At 42.6% G+C, this 22,125-nt stretch overlaps 1 protein-coding gene and 1 long non-coding RNA gene across 2 annotated transcripts; one reads left to right on the forward strand and one right to left on the reverse strand.

Moving 5' to 3' along the window:
- Nucleotides 1-370: 370 nt before the first annotated feature.
- On the reverse strand, nt 371-19,762 carry LOC144577762 (uncharacterized). The gene is made up of 3 exons (XR_013522308.1): nt 19,645-19,762; nt 18,814-19,075; nt 371-1,999 (listed from the first exon to the last, which is right to left on the reverse strand). It is a non-coding gene; the product is annotated as an uncharacterized LOC144577762 (long non-coding RNA).
- Nucleotides 19,241-21,829, forward strand: LOC118144483 (uncharacterized). The gene is made up of 2 exons (XM_035258571.3): nt 19,241-20,279; nt 21,359-21,829. Exons 1-2 carry the CDS (start codon nt 19,419-19,421, stop codon nt 21,491-21,493), a joined length of 996 nt encoding a protein of 331 aa, XP_035114462.3. The 5' UTR covers nt 19,241-19,418; the 3' UTR covers nt 21,494-21,829.
- The last annotated feature ends 296 nt before the right edge of the window (nt 21,830-22,125 follow it).

Genomic DNA, 22,125 nt, shown 5'->3' on the forward strand with positions numbered 1-22,125 from the left:
TACCCAAATGCTGGCATTACAGGCTTGAGCCACCGTGCCCACCCTTAACTGTCTCTTAATAGATCCTGAATAATTTTTCCTTACTCTGTCTTATCATTATACCCTCCACATTCAGCTCAGAGTAGGCTTTAAAGGAAAGTTCACTGAGTGGATCAATACTTACTGTATTGAGTTGGAAGTTGAAAATGATTGTCTGTCAGGTCATGAGTCTCTAATTCATTTGGTTTAGTCTTCATTTCTCATTAAAAATAGAGCAGGTAATAAGAAAACAATCTTTTTTTCTGAAATAATCTTAATAATGATCTCTTATAAGCTGAGAAGCTTCCAGACCGTGGCAAATATGAATGCAAATAACCATTGCTCCACATGAAACTCCCTTTAGCTCCTTTGAAAACAGCCTGAGGGAGGGGAGCCATGGTGAGCTCACAGGGGCTAGGGAGCACCATCCCTGAAAGAGGGCACTCTTCCCAGGAGAGGCCTCAAGGGCTCACAATTGGGAAAGCAAGAAACTCATGGGAAGATCGTAGCAAGGGAAAGGAAAAGAGATGTGGATTGTCCTGTTCACATGCTCAGAAGCCAGGTGCTTTAGATAGAGTACCTCTTTCTCTTTTAGTGCTCATTGAAAAATAGCTCAGATTTAAGTAAAAGAAAAAACCGTAGCCCTGGAAGAGAGACCTATCCCAGGGTACATGAAAGCAGCCACTCCTATGGGGATGAGAGAACAGCAATATGGTTTTTTATAGGCTCTTTTGTGTGATAACAGCTAAGAATATGCTCCTCAGAAAAATGCATATGTACTTAAATTAACTACATTTTGCCTGGATTTTCAAGGAATTCAAGGCTCCATTGCATCTCCTGCTCCCTGAACCCCAACACCAGACCCCACACTCCAGTGTTACCAAGCTCACTGTTCCAACATATAGAAAACAATAATATGGTACTGGCTTTTAAGGGGAAAAAAAAGCTTTATTGCAAGTTAGCTGGCCAGGAGACGGGGGCAGTGCTCAAATCAGTCTCCCAGAGCTGGGGGCTGGGGACAGGTTTTATGGGCAGAGATTAGCTATGAGGAAGAAAGGAAGGTGCAACGAGGTGGTGTTGGGTCTTTGGCTTTTAACTTCATACTGCAACAAAACAGGGCACCGCTCACTTCTTAATTGGGCCGAGTCCCTTGATCTGAGTACTTAAGTTCTGCTTATGGTTGACTTTTTCCTTCACATTAGCTCCACAGTCTCAAATCTGGTATGCTCGGTTCTCTGCGCATGCTCTGGTTACTAGACTTGCAACCTGGGGGTCTGTTGCAATTGAAAAACAACTCATCATTTTGTTAAATATTGTAACAGACAACATTGAACCAGATTGAATTGGTTCTGTGGTTACACTGAGTTAAGAAGCTCTGATCAGGCTGGGCATGGTGGCTCACACTTGTTATTCCAGCACTTTGGGAGGTAGAGGTGGGTGGATTACCTGTGGTCAGGAGTTTGAGACAAGCCTGATCAATATGATAAATCCCATCTTTACTAAACACACACACACACACACACACACACACACACACACACACACAATTAGTGTGGTGGCAGGAGCCTGTAGTCCCAGCTACTCAGGAGGCTGGGACGGGAGAATTGCTTGAACCGAGGAGGTGGAGGTGGCAGTGAGCCGAGATTGTGCCACTACACTCCAGCCTGGGCGACAGAGCAAGACTCCATCCCCGCCCCCCCCAAAAACAAGCTCTGATCAAAATACTCTGAATATCCCTCCACATTAATGTTCTATGCCATCATGATGTACCTAAATTTTAATTTCAGGCCTGATACTTTATTAAAAAGGACAGATGTAAAAGCCGCACAGTACCACACATTTGGTGGTCAAGGATGCCTTCCTCTCTCCCCACCTCTTCACCTTCTCCCATGCTCTTCACTTGGGCTCCTCCTCCTTAGAAAACTTTCTTCTTTGTGCAAGGGGGTTCAATACAGCATCAATTCAGCCTTCCCCAGGGAGCCTGTCCAAAAGAAATAGCATGCATCAGGAACACTGTCTCTAACCCACTGCTATTTATTTAAAGTCACTTGGAGACCATTTCCAAAGAGCCTGAGCACTGTAAACACTACAGGTAGCTACCCTTCTCGAACAGGAACTGTGTGTATAAACACATGGCTCTCCAGTGGCTTCTGGTAAATCCATATTAACACAAAGGAAGAACATAATGAGTCCACATCTCTCTGGGAAATTTCTAATGATCCCGATCAACACAGATTTCTTTCCATCCCAGGGAAAAGGACATAAATATAAACTGAGTGGAGCCTTCACATCTTTGTGAATGATTAGAGAAATCTCTGTCCAAGTTGTGGGAGAGAACACAGCTGAGGGTGGGAATCAAGAAGATCCAAATCAGAGGCAGGACAGGTGTGTTCCTGGGAAGCTTCAATAAAAGACACCAAGAAAGAAGACCAGGGCATTCCCAAGTGAGGGCCCGATGCCTCGATGCATCCTCAGGTTATGCTGTATTGTTCTGTTGTCCTGTGCTGCATTCGTCATTCATTTCAAGAAACATGCTATGCACACTCTTTCTTTCAGTGTTTTTTTTTTTCTAGGATATTGTACATTCTCTCCATGGTCTAGAAGATTAGGCCAATAGACTCTGATCCAAATCAGAACAATTTCATAAACAAAACTTGGGGTAAAGACAATGAGTTGTCTTTAATTTTTTTTTTTTTTTTTTTACTAATGAAGATCGTAAAACAAAACAACGATCACAGTCATTTTGCAAGATATTTTAGTAGCCTAAGATGGAAAAGGACTGCTAAAGACAAAATTACAACAAATTTAGTTATAGATCTAAATGGTATATTTTTTTTTTGGTAAGTTTTGAGACAAGGTCTCTTACTCTGTCACCCATGCTGGACAGTAATAGTGGCTTGAGCCTGGCTCACAGCAGCCTTGACCTCCTCAGTTCAAGCCCTGCCCTTATAAGCACCTTCTTCACATGGCATCAGGAGAGCATGAAGGGGAAGGTGCCACACACTTTTAAGCCATCAGATCTTGTGACATCCTAGGTTCAAGCTGTCCCCTCTCTTCAGCCTCCCCAGTAGCCGGGACCCCAGGCCGCCACACTACCCATGCCTAGCTAATTTTTAAGGTTTTTTTTGGTAGAGATAGGTCGGAGGGGTCTCACCATGCTGCACAGGCTAGTCTTGAACTCCTGGGCTCAGGTAATCCTCCTGCCTTGGCCTCACAAAGTACTCAGATTATAGGCATGAATCATGGCACTGGCCTAATTGGCTTTTTTGTCTTTTTTGAGACGGAGTCTCACTCTGTCGTCAAGGCTGGAATTCAGTGGCATGATCTCGGCTCACGGCAGCCTCTGCCTCCTGGGTTCAAACGATTCTCCTGCCTCAGCCCCCAAGTAGCTGGGATTACATGTGCACACCACCAGGCCAGGCTAATTTTTGTATTTTTCGTAGAGACAGGGATTTACAATGTTGGCCAGGCTGGTCTTGAATTCCTGACCTCAGGTGATCCACCTGCCTTGGCCTCCCAAAGTGCTGGGATTACAGGGATGAGCCACTGTGCCCCTTGCAAATCAAGCACTAAGTTGAGAATTAAAATAGGCTGATACAATGCAATACCTATTAACATAAGGTGATCAAGCAAAGCCTCTGTGCCCTGCCCTAGTGTACAGAGCTCTGCTCCTGGCTACAACCTGCCTCTCCCCCTCATCTCTGCACTCTCATTTCTCCCCCTTTGCACTCCAGCCACATTGGATATTTCCGTTTCCAAACCTGTCATACTTGACCTCGCCTTGTGGCCTGTATCAGTCCGTTCTCACACTGCTACAAAGAACTACCTGAGAATGGTTAATTTATCAAGGAAAGAAGTTTAATTGGCTCACAGTTCCACAGGCTTAACAAGAGCATGACTGAGACCTCAGGAAACTTAAAGTCATGGTGGAAAGCAAAGGGGAAGCAAGCACCTTCTTCACATGGTGTCAGGAGAGAGTGAAGGGGGAAGTGCCACACACTTTTAAACCATCAGATCTTGTGAAAACTCATGATCATGAGAATAGCAAGGGTGAAATCCACCCACATGATCCAATCACCTCCCACCAGGCCTCTCTTCCAATTCAACATGAGATCGGGCATGGAGACAAATCTAAGCCACAGCACAGCCCTTATACTAGGTGCTTTTCTTGCCTGGAATGTTCTTTCCCACTTGTCACTCAGATCTCAGATCTCATTTAAATGTCACCTCCTCTGCACAGAGGCTTTGCTTGATCACCATTAATAGCCATTTCATTGTATCAGCCTATTTTAATTCTCAACTTAGTGCTTATCATTACCATTTATTTATTTTGTTTAACTTATTTTTATATTTGTTTATTCTTTTTTTTTTTTGAGACAGAGTTTTCCTCTTGTTGTCAAGGCTGGAGTGCAATGGCAAGATCTCAGCTCACTGCAACCTCTGCCTCCTAGGTTCAAGCGATTCTCCCGCCTCAGCCTCCTGAGTAGCTGGGATTACAGGTATGTGCCACCACGTCCAGCTAATTTTGTATTTTTAGTAGAGACAGGGTTTCCCCATGTTGGTCAGGCTGGTCTTGAACTCCTGACCTCAGGTGATCTGCCCATCTTGTCCTATCAAAGTGAGCCACTGTGCCTGGCTTGTTTATTTTTTATCTCTACCTGCTACTAGAATACAACTTCCCCATAGATAAGTCTTTATTTTTGATATTGTAGAAGTGTCTCAGTGCACCATCATGAATATTAGTTTTCTATGGTGTATAATATGAGTTGAAAAATATGGGCATAAAGGCTGAAAGAAGAATCCTGGATAACAGACTGCAAAACAAACCAAAACCAACCCAGAAACTTACAGTATAAGATTCACTATTAAAAGAATACCAACTTGGAAAGACTTCTATAAAATGCTTCCTTGAAGTCCAGTCTACTAAGCCTGGGTTGAACTCCTTTTTCAGGTAGGCAGTCTCAATTTTTGAAAAGCAATAAATATTCCTCATGAAAGCTTCTCCCTGTTTCTCATGCAGAAGCTCCTTTCAAACTTCAATGTCTCCCAGGCTTTTATTCTCAATACAAAAAGACATAAGCCCCATGGCCAAGTTTGCACAAATCTAGGACAAATCTAAGGTGTTCAAATCACTATGTGCTCACACATGTACACAGAAGGCCTTGAATCATTCACTCACCTCTCTTTAAAAACAAAACAGAAAGGATTATTTCACTTTGGATAAAAGAGGAGTAGAACCCTACATCCTAGTAGTTCTAGCCCATGAGTTCAATGGGACTTCAAAGTTAACTTTTCTCAAAGAGGCAGCCTCCTGTGGGCACTAAGAATGTGGACTTGTGAGCAGACTGTCAGGTGAGCGGCAAATCCTGGCACAGGTGCTTCTTCGTTGTGTCAGTTGGGCAATCACAACCTCTCTGTGCTGCAGTTTTCTTTTTTGCAAAACAGTGGCAATAACAACACTTAATTTTTAGGGTTGTTATAAAGATTAAAATGATTACACATATAAAACAGTAAATGCTACATAAGTGTTAGTTATTACCACACCTGGTGGTTCTCAACTTTTGTGTATTGAAGAATTGCCTAGTGTGCTTGTTACCAGTGCAGATTTCCTGACCTACTCCCCAGAAATTATAATTTATTAGAGCCAGAGGGAGCCCAGAGATAGGAAAATTTTAGGGCAGAGTGCAGATGGCCAACTGCTACATTTTCTAGCCAAACCCAGCTCTCTTTGGTAAGTCAACACACATTCACTTACAATTTAAGATAAAATCCAGGGAAGAAAAAGAATTAAATATACTCCTTTACCATCTGTTTCTGGTGTCTCAAATGTTGGGTTCTGTAACACTTTCCTGGTGGGTTTTCCACAGCCCAATACACAGCACATTCTCCTGCCTCCCACTCTAGCCAATAATCTTTCTTCTTGCCCATCTCTTGCTATAATTATAGCTCTCATATGTCCGTAAGTGGTTTCTATAGTCTTCCTAGATTATTTAGCTAATCAATAACAACATCTGCTTCTTCTTGTTTTTCCTCTAAGGTGAATCTTTTCAGTCTTAATCATTTTAGTTTCTCTTTTAGCACATTCTCACCAAGACCAGTAGCAAATGAGCCAATCATCATTACAATGTATCTGAAGTACCCAAGGATGTAATTCCAGCAACCAATGCAAACACAGTGGTGCACTTGGAGGTGAAAGTAAAGTTCATGGTTCTGATCCTAGCTTAATTCAGCACATTATCTCCTAGCTTTAAAGAAAACCACACATCTACAACCATCTGATCTTTGACAAACTTGATGAAAACAAGCAATGGAGAAAGAATTCCCTGTTTAATCAATGATGTTGGGAAAACAGGCTAGCGATGGGCAGAAAGCAGAAACTGGACCCCTTCCTGACACCTTACACTAAAATTAACTCCAGATGGATTAAAGACTTAAACATAAGACCTGGCACCATCAAAACCCTAGAAGGAAATCAAGGCAAAACCATCCAGGACATAGGAGTAGGCAAGGACTTCATGACCCAAACACCAAAAGCAATGGCAACAAAAGCCAAAATTGACAAATGGGATTGAATTAAACTTAAGAGCTTCTGCACAGCAAAAGAACCTATCAATAGAGTGAAATGGCAACCAACAGAATGGGAAAAACATTTTGCAAGCTACCCATCTGACAAAGGGCTAATATCCAGAATCTACAAAGAACTAAAACAAATTTACAAGAAAAAAACAACCCCATTAAAACGTGGGCAAAGGATATGAACATACACTTTACAAAAGAAGACATTTATGTGTCCAACAGAGATATGAAAAAATGCTCATCATCACTGGTCATTAGAGAAATGCAAATCAAAACCACATTGAGATGCCATCTCATGCCAGTTAGAATGGTGATCATTAAAAAATCTGGAGACAACAGATGCTGGAGAGGATGTGGAGAAATAGGAATGCTTTTACACTGTTGGTGGGAGTGTAAACTAGTGCAACTATTGTGGAAAACAGTGTGGTAATTCCTCAAGGATCTAGAAATAGAAATTCCATTTGACCCAGCAATCCCATTACTAGATATATACCCAAAGGATTATAAATTATTCTATTATAAAGACGCATGCACACGTGTTTATTGTGGCACTGTTTACAATAGCAAAGACTTGGAACCAACCCAAATGTCCACCAATGATAGACTGGATAAAGAAAATGTGGCACATATGCACCATGAAATACTATGCAGCCATAAGAAAGAATAAGTTCATATCCTTTGCAGGGACATGGATGAAGCTGGAAACCATCATTCTTAGCAAATTAACACAAGAACAGAAAACCAAACACCACATGTTCTCACTTATAAGTGGGTGTTGAATAATGAGAACACATGGACATGAGGGGGTAACATCACACACTGGGTTCTGTTGAGGGTTGTTGGGTCTAAGGGAGGGATAGCAGGGTGTGGGGGGATTGGGGAGGGATAACAGTAGGAGAAATACCTAGTGTAGATGACGTGGGATGGAGGCAGCAAACCACCATGGCATGTGTATACCTATGTAATAATCCTGCATGATCTGCACATGTACCCCAGAACTTAAAGTATAATAATAATAATAATAAAACCTTAGGGAAAAAAGACCTAGAAAACACCATTTGGACATTGGCCGTGGCAAACAATTTATGACTACGTCTTCAAAAGCAGTTGCAACAAAAACAAAGATTGAGCAATGTGACTTGAATAAACTTTAAAAAAAGAAAAGAAAAGAAAACTATCAGGAGAAGGCATGGGAAAAGAGGAAGAGAAGCTGAGTCTGTGAAATAAGTTGACATGAGAATACTGCAGCAATAGAGAGATGGTAGAAACTGGACATGGTCCTTTTGCATCTTCTGAAGCACAGAAAGCCAAAAAGAATGGTCTGTCTGCCAGCAAAACTAACAGAGATTGCAAGTGGCTATGGGGCAAATTCCATGGAGGGAAGTCCCTGAACACAGCTGGCAATGAAACTGATGCTGATAGCCCTGGGGGAGATACAGCTGGGTCTTGACAGGATTAGACATTGTCTCTGGAGTCAACATCGCTTACCCAGTGGTAGGTGCGAATGCTCAGAGTCCTTTAAAGAACCCAGTGGATGTTACACCAGTATGGACTGACAAATCATATTTCTTCAGACCAAGGAACAGACTTTATAGCCCATAATGCCTAACAATGGGCAGAGACATCCTCCTCAGAATAATAGTGTGCCAGAGAAGTGTAATGGGCAAATAAAACATTGGTTGTTTGAAGCAAGGGGAGATAAAGCCACAAATGGCTGGCGTACCTGCCTTTACTGCGTGTGGGTCACACTCAATATGAGTGGGAGTAAAGTAGTGTTAGCATCCCTACTAGATTGATTCTTTCTTTTTCTGTTGGGTCTGGGGAAGGGAGTTGGGTAAGGGTGCTAGGATTAGTCTGCAATGCTTGTCAAGTGGGAATGGGGAGGATGCTGGTGATGATGACTATACCTTTTTTTCTGTCTTCCCCACACCACTCCAATTTGATGTTTTTTCCTATTTGATTCAATGGTCAGTGATTCAAAGCAAAATCAAGGCTGCAACTACAGGTGCTGGAAGCAAGGGTGATTCCAATCAAGAAACTGTAACCATGCTTTAAAACCTTTATAATAGAAATCCTTAAAATCCTGACAGGGCAGTTTATACTCACCTCTTATCTGTCAAATTGGTGCTGTGAATGTAACTGTTGTCTGGTGGTAAAGAAAAATCCTACTAGTTCTGTATTTATGTAATTCTACCCTGTAAGAATGGGAGTGGACTGAGAGGGAGGTTCTTGCTAGATCAGTATTATGCCTGTAATCTAGACCATCACAGTTGCCAAACCTAATATCCCTTTAAAAGGTGAAAAAGCTTGGTTACAAATAAAAAGAAGGAGGAATTATAGCTGAGGGTAAAGGAATAAATAAATGAGTTATGCAATAAGGGAAATACAATGTTATTTTAATGCCTTGAAAGAGGTTCGGTGCAAGAGATAACATTGTCTCTTAGCTCAATTATACCAGATTCCTGAAAGGCTGAAGACACATATTTGCTGAGACCAATCCTGGTTTTGGACTCTGAGAGACTGAATAGAAGCCTGCAAACCTGAGTGGCCTTGCCCTGGGAGACACGCTCATGCAATGGGCTGTGGTGATGCCCTGGAGTAACTGTTAATGACTGAATGGGACTTTAGTAATGTGCTCATATCTACGAGTTCCATACTGAGAGCTGCTCTATATTGTTCTATAAGTCTATCTTGCCATAAGTGGTGTGTAGCCAGAGACCAGGGAGTGGACTGTGAAGTAATAAGAAATGTATATATTTGGTCAATCACCAGTCCCTGCACACAGTTTCTAAAACCCTTGGAATCTCCGAAAGTGGTAAGTGTCTTTTTGCCTCAATAAAATGAGTGATGGCTGTGGGCTCCTGCATGACTTCTAGATGGGGGCTGGTTGCCAGGGGAATCAACCATGTGATTAAAGGGGTTGAACTTTCAGCCCTACACCTCAACCTCTGAGAAGGAGAAAGACATGAAGGGTTGAATTAATCATGAATGGCCAATGATTTAACCAATCATGACTATGTAATAAAATCTTCATTAAAAAAACCATAAATTAGAGATTTGGAGAGCTTCCACGTTGCTGAATACATGGAGGGTGGCACAACCTGAGGGGGCATAGAAGCTCTGTGCCCTTCCCTGTATCTTGGCCTATGAATCAATTCCATCTGGATGTTCCCATGTTCCTTTTATAATAAATGAGTAAGTAAAGTGCTTTCCCGAGTTCTTTTTATAATAAATGAGTAGTGTAAGTAAAGTGCTTTCCTGAGTTCCTTTTATAATAAATGAATAGCAAAAGAAAATGGCACGGTAGTAGCGACTCAGGATTGCAGCTCTCAGTGAAGATGCAGAGGGTGAGTGAAACCCGCATTTCCAGACGGATCTTTGTTGCCCACAGAACGGGGAAATTCCCAGGTGTAGGAGAGACACGGGATGCCAGCGCAGCTGGTGCAGCTGGCGAGGCCGTTTTGGCCGGTGCTGCAGCACAGCAGCACTCCGCACAAAACGCACTGGTCTGGGTGTCCTGTTAACCCGGCAATCTGAGATTTGGGAGGGCAGATTAGCATATCCATCTGATTAAACGGGACTTGGACAGCGAACCAGAAAAGGAGATTCCTGGGAAATGACGTTTGAGCTGGTGCAGTGGGTCACTGCATGGGAAATCACACAGATCCCAGTGCCGTATCAACAGACTGAAACATCTGGGAGAGAGTCAACCGTTCAACATTAAAACAGGCAAAAAAGGGCTCTGAGGCAGGGAGCCAGGTGATCAGGCTCAGTGGGTCCCACCCAAACAGGGACAAACAAAATGGCGATTCGAAACGCTTGGGATTGAGAGTTTCACTGTGGGCACAGCTGAACCCAGGATGGTGCAGCATGGTGGGGGAGGGGCGTCCGCCATTACCGAGGCATTCCACCCCTACTGAGGTACACTCCCATTGCTGATGCAGCCTGCCATTGCTGAGGCAACCCGCCATAACAGAGACACTCCGCCAACAGGGCAGAGCCCACGACAGCAGGGCGGACACCATGGCAGCAGGGCGGAGCCTCGACAGGCAAATAGTGACTAGACTGCCTCCTAGCTGGGCAGGACAGCACAACAGATACTCATAAAGAAAGCCCTAACTCCCTGAGACAGAGCATCTGAGGAAAAAAATGGTTTTTTTGAGTTCTGCTGCAACAGACTTAAATGCACCTGCCTAACAGCCCTAAATGATCAATGCAGCTCACAGCTCAGCACTTGAGCTCCTATAAAGTACAGACCGCCTCCTCAAGCAGCTCCCTGACCCCTGTATATCCAAAGAGTCACCTCAAAAAGGACTGATCAGGCTGACATTTGGCGGCCATCATTCTGGTACAAAGACAGCAGAAGAGAAACTGGTAGCATCCACCACTGTTCTGCAGCTGTTACAGGTGTACCCCAGAGAAGCAGGGCCTGGAGTGGACCTCAGCAGTCATACAGCAGAGGGGCTAGACTGTTAGAAGGAAAACTAAGTAACAGAAATACTTCATCATCAACAATCTGGGGGTCCACTCAGAGAACCAATTGAAAAGTCAGTAACTACTCAGATGACAGGTGGATAAACCCACAAAGATGGAAAGAAACCAGAGGAAAAAGGAGGAAAACACCTGAAACCAAAACACCTCACCTCCTACAAAGGACCAAAACTCCTCACCAGCAAGGGAACAAAGCTGGACGGAGAATAAGTGTGATGAAATGATGGAATCAGATTTAGAAGGTGGGAAATGAGAAACTTTTGTGAGCTAAAAGAACATGTTCTAAATCAATGCAAAGAAACTAAGAAGCTTGAAAAAAGATTTGAAAAAAGATTCGAGGAAATGATAACAAGAATGGACAACTTAGGAATATGAATGAAGTGAATAAGCTGAAAAACACAACATGAGAAATTCGTGAAGCATGCACAAATTTCAACAGCCGAATTGACCAAGCAGAAGAAAGAATATCAGAAGTGGAAGATCAACTCAATGAAATAAAATGAGAAACCAAGTTTAGAGAAAAAAACACAAAAAGGAATGAACAAAGTCTCCAAGAAATGTGGGACAATGTGAAGAGACCTAACCTACGTTTGATAGATGTACCAGAATGTGACAAGGAGAATGAATCCAAGCTGGAAAATACTTTTCAGGATATTATCCAGGAAAATTTCCCCTACCTAGCAAGGCCAGCCAATATTCAAGTCCAGGAAATACAGAGAACACACAAAGATATTCCGCAAGAAGAGCAATGCCAAGGCACATAATCATCAGATTCACCAGGGTTGAAATGAAGGAGAAAATACTAAGGGCAGCCAGAGAGAAAGGTCTGGTCACCCACAAAGGGAAGTCCATCAGACTCACAGCAGATCTCTCGGCAGAAACTCTACAAGCCAAAAAAGGGTGGGGGCCAATATTCAACATCCTTAAAGAAAAGAACTTTCAACCCAGAATTTCATATCCAGCCAAACTGAGCTTCATAAGTGAAGAAAAAATAAAATCCTTTGCAAACAAGCAAGTACTCAGAGATTTTGTCACCACCAGGCCTGCTTTACAAGAGCTCCTGAAAGAGGCACTGCACATAGAAAAGAACAACCAGTACCAGCCATTCCAAAAACATACCAAATGCTAAAGAGCATCAACAAAATGAAGAATCTGCATCAACTAATGGACAAAACAGCCAACTAGCATCAAAATGGCAGTATCAAATTCACACATAACAATATTAACCCTAAACGTAAATAGGGTTTAGGGTTGATGGGCTAAATGCACCAATCAAATGACACAGACTAGCAAATTGGATAAAAAGCCAAAACCCATCGGTGTGCTGTATCCACGAAACCCATCTCACATGCAAGGATACACAAAGGCTCAAAATAAAGGGATGGAGAAAGATTTACCAAGCAAATGGAGAGCAAAATAAAAGCAGAGTTGCAATTCTCATCTCTGATAAAATAGACTTTAAAGCAACAAAGATCAAAAGAGACAAAGAAGGACATTGCATAATGGTAAAAGGATCGATACAACAAGAAGAGCTAACGATCCTAAATATATATGGACCCAATACAGGAGCACCCAGATATATAAGGAAAGTTCTTAATGACTTACAAAGAGACTTAGACTCCCACACAATAATAGTGAGAGACTTTAACACTCCACAGTGTTAAAGTCAGATCAACCAGACAGAAAATTAACAAGGATATCCAGGGCTTGAACTCAGACCTGGAACAGGCAAACCTGATAGACATTTACAGAACTCTCCACCCCAAATCCACAGAATATACATTCTTCTCAGCACCACATCACACCTACTCTAAAATTGACCACATAATTGGAAGTAAATCACTCCTCAGCAAATGCAAAAGAACTGACATCAAAACAAAGAGTCTCTCAGACCATAGTGCAATCAAGTTAGAATTGAGAATTCAGAAACTAACTCAGAACCGCACAGCTTCATGGAAACTAAACAACTGGCTCTTGAATGTTGACTGCATAAACAATGAATTGAAGGCAGAAATAAAGAAGATCTTCAAAACCAACGAGAATGAAGACATAACATACCAGAATCTCTGGGACACATTTAAAGCAGTCTCTAGAGGAAAATATATAGCAATGAGTGCCCATATGAGAAGAGTGGAGAGATCCAAAATTGACACCCTATCAACAAAATTGAAAGAACTAGAGGAGCAAGATCAAAAAAACTCAAAACCTAGCAGAAGACAAGATATAACTAAGATCAGAGCTGAACTGAAGGAGATAGAGACACGAAAAACCCTTCAAAAAATCAATAAATCCAAGAGCTGGTTTTTTGAAAAGGTCAACAAAATAGACAGACCACTATCCCAGTCTAAAAAAGTAAAGAGAGAATAACCAAATAGATGCAATAAAAAATGATAAAGGGGAAATCACCACAGATTCCACAGAAATTCAAACCATCATCAGAGAATATTACAAACAACTCTATGCACATAAACTAGTAAACCTGAAAGAAATGGATAAATTCTTGGACACTTGTGTCCTCCCAGGCCTAAACCAGGAGTAAGCTGAAACTACAAATAGACCAATAACAAGGTCTGAAGTTGAGGCAGCAATTAAGAGCCTACCACACAAAAAAAGCCCAGGTCCAGATGGGTTCACAGCCAAATTCTACCAGACACACAAAGAGGAACTGGTATGATTCCTTCTGAAACTATTCCAAATAATCCAAAAAGAGGGAATCCTTCCCAAATCATTTTATGAGACCAACGTCATCCTGATACCAAAACCCGGCAGAGACTCAACAAGAAAAGAAAACTTCAGGCCAATATCCATGATGAACATAAAGGCAAAAATCTTCAATAAAATACTGGCAAGCCAATTGCAACAGCACATCAAAAAACTTATCCATCATGATCAAATAGGATTCATCCTGGTGATGCAAGGCTGGTTCAACATACGCAAGTCTATAAACGTAATTCACCACATAAACAGAACCAAAAAAAAAAAACCACATGATTATCTCAATTGACGCAGAGAAGGCCTTTGACAAAATTCAACAGCCCTTTATGCTAAAAACCCTCAATACACTCGGTATTGACGGAACGTATCTCAAAGTAATAAAAGCTATTTATGACAAACCAACAGCCAATATAAAACTGAATGGGCAGAAACTGGAAGCATTCCCTTTGAAATACGGCACTAGACAAGGATGCCCTCTCTCACCACTCCTATTCAATATAGTACTGGAAGTTCTAGCCAGAGCAATCAGGCAAGAAAAAGAAATAAAGGGTATTCAAATAGGAAAGGTGGAAGCCAAATTTTCTCTATTTGCAGATGACATGATAGTATACCTAGAAGACCACATTGCTTCAGCCCAAAAACTTTTGAAACTGATAAGCAACTTCAGCAAAGTCTCAGGATATAAAATCAATGTGCAAAAATTATTTTACAAGCATTCCTATACACCAATAACAGACGTAAAGAGAGCCAAATCAAGAAGAAACTGCCATTCACAATTGCTACAAAGAGAATAAAATACCTAGGAATACAACTAACAAGGAACATAAAGGACCTCTTCAAGGAGAACTACAAACCACAGCTCAATGAAATAAGAGAGGACACAAACAGATGGAGAAACATTCCATGTTCATGGTTAGGAAGAATTAATATCGTGAAAATGGCTATACTGCCCAAAGTAATTTACAGAATCAACGCTATCCCCATCAAGCTACCATTGACTTTCTTCACAGAACAGGAAAAAACCACCATGAACTTCATATGGAACCAAAAGAGAGCCTGCATAGCCAGGTCAATTCTAAGCAAAAGGAACACAGCGGGAGGCATCACACTACCGGACTTCAAACTATACTACAAGGCTACAGTAATCAAAACAGCATGATACTGGTACCAAAACAGAGATATAGACCAATGGAACAAAACAGAGGCACCAGAGGCAACACAACATATCTACAACCATACAATCTTTGATAAACCTGACAAAAACAAGCAATGGGGAAAGGACTCCCTGTTTAATAAATGGTGTTGGGAAAACTGGCTAGCCATGTGCAGAAAGCAGAAACTGGACCCCTTCCTGACACCTTACACTAAAATTAACTCCAGATGGATTAAAGACTTAAACATAAGACCTGGCACCATAGAAACCCTAGAAGAAAATTTAGGCAAAACCATTCAGGACATAGGAGTAGGCAAGGACTTCATGACCAAAACACCAAAAGCATTGGCAACAAAAGCCAAAATAGACAAATGGGACCTAATCAAACTCCACAGCTTCTGCATGGCAAAAGAAACAGTCAGTAGAGTGAATCGGCAACCAACAGAATGGGAAAAAGTTTTTTCCAGTTTGCCCATCTGACAAACGGCTGATATCCAGAATTTACAAAGAACTCAAACAGATTTACAAGAAAAAAACAAGCCCATTCAAAAGTGGGCAAAGGATATGAACAGACACTTTACAAAAGAAGACATACATGAGGCCAACAAACATATGAAGAAATGCTTGTCATCACTGGTCATTAGACAGATGTAAATCAAAACCACATTGAAATACCATCTCACTCCAGTTAGAATGGTGATCATTAAAAAATCTGGAGACAAAAGATGCTGGAGAGGATGTGGAGAAAAAGGAACACTTTTACACTGTTTTTGGGAGTGTAAATTAGTTCAACCATTGTGGAAGACAGTGTGGCGATTCCTCAAGGACCTAGAAATAGAAATTCCATTTGACCCAGCAATCCCATTAGTGGGTATATATCCAAAGGACTATAAATCATTGTACTATAAGGACACATGCACACGAATGTTTGTTTAGCACTGTTTACAATAGCAAAGACCTGGAACCAACCCAAATGCCCATCGATGATAGAATAGATTGGGGAAATGTGGCACATATACACCATGGAATATTATGCAGCAATCAAAACTGATGAGTTCATGTCCTTTGTAGGGACATGGATGAATCTGGAGAACATCATTCTCAGCAAACTGACACAAGTACAGATAATGAAATACCACATGTTCTCACTCATAGGCGGGTGATGAAAAGTGAGAACACATGGACACAGGGTAGGGTTTACTACACACTGGGGTCTATTGCGGGGAATGGGGGAGGGACAGTGGCGGGGGGAGCTGGGGAGAGATAGCCTGGGGAGAAATGCAAAATGTGGGTGAAGGGGAGGAAGGCAGCAAAACACACTGCCATGTGTGTACCTATGCAACTATGTTGCATCTTCTGCACATGTACCCCAAAACCTAAAATGCAATAACGAAAAGAAAGAAAATAAAAACCACTGTTTTAGATAATTAAGAAAATAAATAATAAAAAAAATGAGTAGCAGTAAATAAAGTGCTTTCCTGAGTTCCTTTTATAATAAATGAGTAGTAGTAAGTAAAGTGCTTTCCCGAGTTCCTTTGATAATAAATGAATATGCAGTGTTTCATTTTCTGTTCTTGTGTCAGTTTGCTGAGGATGATGTTCTCCAGCTTCATCCATGTCCCTACAAACGACACAACCTCATCATTTCTGATTGCTGCATAATATTCCATGGTGTATATGTGCCACATTTTTCCAATCCAGTCTATCATCAATGGGCATTTGGGTTGATTCCAGGTCTTTGCTATTGTAAACTGCTGTAATGAACATTCGTGTGCATGTGTCCTTATAGTAGAACGATTTATAGTCCTTTGGATATATACCCAGTAATGGGATTGCTGGGTCAAATGGAATTTCTATTTCTAAGGCCTTGAGGAATCGCCACACTGTCTTCCACAATGGTTGAACTAATTTACACTCCCACCAACAGTGTAAAAGTGTTCCTTTTTCTCCACATCCTCTCCAGCATCATAGGCGGGTGATGAAAAATGAGAATACATGGACACAGGGAGGGGAGTACTAAACACTGGGGTCTATTGGGGGGAAAAGGGGAGGGCCAGTGGGAGGGGGAGGTGGGGAGGGATAGCCTTGGGAGAAATGCCAAACGTGGGTGAAGGGGAGAAAGGAAGCAAAACACACTGCCATGTGTGTACCTATGCAACTGTCTTGCATGTTCTGCTCATGTACCCCAAAACCTAAAATGCAATAAAAAATTAAAAAAAAATGAGTAGTAGTAAGTAAAGTGCTTTCCTGAGTTCTATGAGCAGCTCTTAGAAAATTTTGAATTTGGGAAGGGAGTCATGAGACTGTCTGGTTTGCAGCCAAGTCAGACAGAAGTTGTGGGTAACCTAGGAACTACTGCCTGTGATTTGCACCTGAAGTTGGGAGCAATCTCGTGGCCATTAACCTGTGTGAGGGGGAGTCCAGGCCAACTTGGGTTACTGTCAGAATTGAATTGCAGGACACCCAGTTAGTGTCTGTCAAAAAGTGGAGAATTGTTTAGTGTGCAAGAAACCTCTACACATTTTGGTGACCAGAAGTGTGTGAGCGAAGAGAAAAAGTTTGTTTCTCCTGTACATCTGGTGTCAGAAGTCACCTGTAAGAGTGGTAAGAGTACAAAAGAAAAAAACATTGTTCAGAACAGAGCTGCTCTCCACATCAGGGTCTTTGGGTAATCAGGCCCTACCCACACCCTCTGCGTGTGTCCAGGGAACTCAGGCTGCCTCTGCTTTCTCTTGCAGCAAGAGAGAAAAAGATAAGACATGAAAAAATGAAACAAAAGAGATACAATTCTCCCAATAAGAGCATCATCTTAAAAAGTATGTGAAAAGTTGCTTACCATTCCCCTTATTTATTTATTTCCTGAGTACCTAGTGTGTGTAGCAGGTATTTTAGATGGTAGGAGCTTGCTCTGTAGCTGGAAAGAATAAAAAAATAAATATCTAATGCCAGAGAGTGATGAATGTTATTAAAGAAAAAGCAAAATAAGAGAGTGTTGTTGAGGTCAGTGAGGTGTGCTGCTGCTTCAGCTAGGACAACAGGGAAGGATTCTCTGAGGAGGGACTTTCAGTAAAGCCTGAGCAAGCCTTGTGAATATCTTAAGGAAGTGCTTTCCAGAAAGAGGAAGTGCTGAGTCTAAGGTCCTAAGGTGGCATCGGGTTACCTGTGACCAAGAAAAACAAGTGCTGGCTTGGAGTCAGTGAGTAAGGTGGAGTTGAAAAGATAGCTAGAAAACCCCTGCTGTTAGAAGACACACAGTTCTCTTACTTTGGCATGATCAGGCATTCCCTGTTTTAAAGCTGGGATGACAGTGTCCTCATAGGCTGGAAAAATATACAAGTGGTTCCAAAAGAAGATAGAAAAAATTTAATGATTAAAATAAACTTCTTCATAAGAAGTCTCCAGGCTTCATTCATGGATTCATCTATGTGATATATACAAAACTCTCATGGCCCAGGAGTATGACCCTTTGTTATCCTCCCACACTTTCACACCCTAGTGTAAAGCAGAAGTTATAGCCTTCCTTCATTCATAGCCTTTTCTTCTCTGTGTAACTGAGATAATACATGTTTTGCAGATAATTTTCAAAGGCCAGTGTTTTACTTTCTTTGTAAAATAAAAGGTCTGAAGCTAGGCATCATTTAAACTGAACACTACACCCAAAAATACTTTTTGACTCCCCCTTACACTTTAAAGTATTCACATCAGAAACATCTTAAGGTTACACCGGAAAACCACTTAGCCAGGATGCCAGGAGGGTTTTGATTGCTGGTGGCTTTGCCAGGTTGGAGGAACCTGGAGCAGCCAAAGGTGGAAGTCCACTCTTCCTTCCTGTTGAGAAATTCTCCACGTCATTTCCATACCTTTTCTTACAGCTTTTGTTCTGCATGACTTTTCAAGAATGTTTGTATAGCAAACATCTTTGACGTCTTTGAAGATTGAGATAGTGTCTCCCTTTGGAACAGAAACCAGATTTGTTTCCTGGCCAGGATGATAATGTATCCTCTGGAAAGGCAGTTCACACCACACCTCTGGGGCCAACTGTGTAGGACTCGTTGTCTTGCTCACCAAGAGGGGCTGGCGAGAGGGAAGTGCGGTGGCGGCTCCTCCCGCCCACTGCCAGATCTGTCCAGAGAAAACCAACACCATAGAGTGCAGACACCTCGGGAAACTCGGGAAACTCCGAGGAAACTCCCCAGCGCGCGCCTCCCGCGCCCAGATTAGCCTGGCGAGGACGTGGGAGCCGGGTGGCGTGAATAGCTGGAGTGGAGGAGGCAGGGAGGTCGGGAGACCAAGGCGTAGTGAGAACTAGAAACTCCTTTCAAGCCAGTCCCGCAACTACTCCTGCCCATGGGTCAAAGGGAAGCCCTAGACAGGAGTGAACTTGAAGGTGAGGATGCGGAGCGGCCGGTAGGACTTGCGGCTGGTGTTCTCGGCCATTCCCTTGCCCCAGAAGTCGCTGGTGAAGATGCCCCAGTGGAGCGGGGCGCTGGGCCGCACGTCGAAGTTGTTCACAGTTGCCCACAAGTCGTTGTGCACGAACTCAGCCCGCAGGGAGCCAGGGAGCGGCTGTAGCACAGGCAGCACGCCCCGGGCCATCAGCACCTCCTCCTCCCCACTGCAAAATGTCCCTATCGTGCTCTCCCAGACCCAACACACAAACACCCCAAAAAACTGGAAACCCACGGGAGTACCTTCTGATTGCAGCAGCGCTTGCCCAGCCCTTGAGTCCCAGATGGCCAGAGTTTGCGCGCAGGTGGAACGGAGATCCCCGAGCGCGGCTGCCCAGGAGAGGAAGGGAAGGGCACCCCCGGGGTCCCGCCTGCGGTGCCCGGCCGTGCCCACCCCAAGCCCCGCCCCCATTGTTCTCCCCCGAGTGGGGCTGCGGTGGGGCACATTTGGCGGACCCCTCCAGGGGAAACCAGAACGGTTTAGCGGGAACCCCGGACGGTTTAGCGGGAACCCCCACACCCACCTTCTAGGGAGAAATGTGCCGCTGCTTCTTGGGAACTTTCCGGATTTTCAGCACCCGGAACAACAGCAGCGGCGCCCGGACAACAACGCTGTCCACCCGCCCGGCGCTCTCGTCCAGTCGCCGGCTTCGTGCTCTCCTGCCTGGGCTTTCTCTCACCCTCCAGGCGCTGCTTCCCGCAGACCCAGCCTCGGGCGGAGGAACCTGCGGGGACAGGGAGCACCTTCCCCAAAGCCAGGAGAAGGGGTCTCCCCAGACAACGACATCCTGCTCTCCCTGCCCGGGGATGTTCAGAGTCGCCACCGGCTGTTTAACTTTACAGCACATTTCTTGGTCCGCACTTACAAAAAGTCCCAGGTTCGAGTTTTGGTTTGGGCCTGGGGGCTAAGTTGGTTTCTGAAAAATTTCTAAGTTTTTTTTTTTTTTTAATTTAAACCACTGAGACACTCTAGGAGATGCCAAGCAAATTATTCTTTCTTCTCATCCAAGTGGGTCACTGGGTCTGATGATTAGTTTCTCGTTTTTGCACAAGTTTGAATACTCCTGCTAACAATGTGTGGAGAAGTGTGTTAGGCTTCTTCTGGCTTTTGCTCCTAATTAGATATCCCAGAGTGCTGGATCACCTGAATTGTTTTGAGGTTTGGAAATCTGTGAACTCTTTCAGACCCCTTGTAAATTACCATTGCTGTATGCTATTGTATTTGTTACCTGGGAAATTTTACATATCCAATCAGAGTAAATTTTAATGTTGAATTCACCATTGGTTTGGAATTTTGCTACTCAATTTATTCCATACAAAAGAATCAGAGCCAAAATATTTGAGTAGTGGAATGCTCAGTGAGTGGAGTGACACATTCTTCTGGATCAAAGATGGTCTAAGACAAGCTTCATTTTCATCCAGGTGCAGCGCATTTTTGGTAAACTGAAAATTAGTGACTGAAGAATGAAACCGAAAATTTGGAGCATGAATGTTTACATGTTTTCCTCTTTTAATTGACGTTATTTTACACTGTGACAGTGTTAGCTCTTCCTGGGATGTTGGGTCTGTCTACACACACAGGACCTGCCTCCTTGCAGGAAACCCTCGCTGCAATAACTCCTCTGCTGTGCACGTCAGATTAATGGACTTGTATTAGAGGAATAATCTGCCATACAGTGCACAATGGAATGGGATGGATGACCAATCATGCTCAAAGTGTGTGTGTGTGTGTGTGTAAAATGCTGACGTTATTTTAGTGGATATTACAGGGCAGTGTGTTAATCTTTCCAAGAAACGTGCTAACATTTTTACAGAAGTATTGTACGGACAAAGTCTTAAACACAAAGAGTGGCCTTAATCATATTTTTCTAGGGAGCAGGCCTTTTCTTCTCCCTTAAATCACCCCTAAAGCCATCCATGTTCACCCGCTTCTTATGTGAGTTGTCTACTTTTTCAGAGGAAACCAACCTGGGTTTGCCTGCCAGTGGAGAGAAGTGGAGAAGAATGCTTCGAGGCAAAGAGCTTGAACTCCACAGAGATGGCTGAAAGGGACAGGCATAAAAGAAACTCAAACTTGATTCAAGGTTTCTGAGTACTCAGTGTTTCATTAAGCTTTCCTCTAGGTTCATTGGCCCCTCTGTTCCATCTGGTTCAGGTGATGCATTTGGGATTGACTTAATTTATGATATTAAGATACCTTACATCCTCTCAGAGATGAAGCAATAAATATTGAAATATGAAACTTTTAATGAATCTTAATCATTCCCTGATTCAATACTTTTCTGAGTTACAGAAAAACAGTGTAAAAGTGTTGATGTCTGAAGGTGTCTACTAATATGCCAACCCATCAAGCTGTCTCATCTTCCCTTAAAGTAGGGGCACTTAGTGTGCCTAAAAAAGAGACTGTGAAGGAATTAGATGAAAGCCTTGTTATTTAGTCTACGTTTACATTTAAAGCATTTGTTATTATAGTACTATTTTATAACCTTCTGAGACAACTTTTGTCTTCTAACATCAATTTACAAGATAATGATCATAGAAGTGCTTCTTTAAGGCTTATCCAGATTAAGTTACTCATGCCAATGAGGATGGACCAAATTCTTGAAGGAAATTAGAATGGAGAAAAAAATCAGAACAAGAAGTTTTTATAAAATTTGAAATTTTCTTTAGTAACATTTTATCAAATTACTGCCTTTTGTGCTTCTTGTGCATAGTTATGTGTAT

The sequence above is a fragment of the Callithrix jacchus genome, chromosome 9 (genome assembly GCF_049354715.1).
Source record: "Callithrix jacchus isolate 240 chromosome 9, calJac240_pri, whole genome shotgun sequence".
Classification (NCBI taxonomy): domain Eukaryota; kingdom Metazoa; phylum Chordata; class Mammalia; order Primates; family Cebidae; genus Callithrix; species Callithrix jacchus.

Coding starts and splice junctions, on each gene's coding strand:
- LOC118144483 (XM_035258571.3), top strand. CDS start 19,419: ATGCCCCAGTGGAGCGGGGCGCTGGGCCGCACGTCGAAGTTGTTCACA. Junction 20,280..21,358: donor GCACTTACAAAAAGTCCCAG/GTTCGAGTTTTG, acceptor CTACTTTTTCAG/AGGAAACCAACCTGGGTTTG.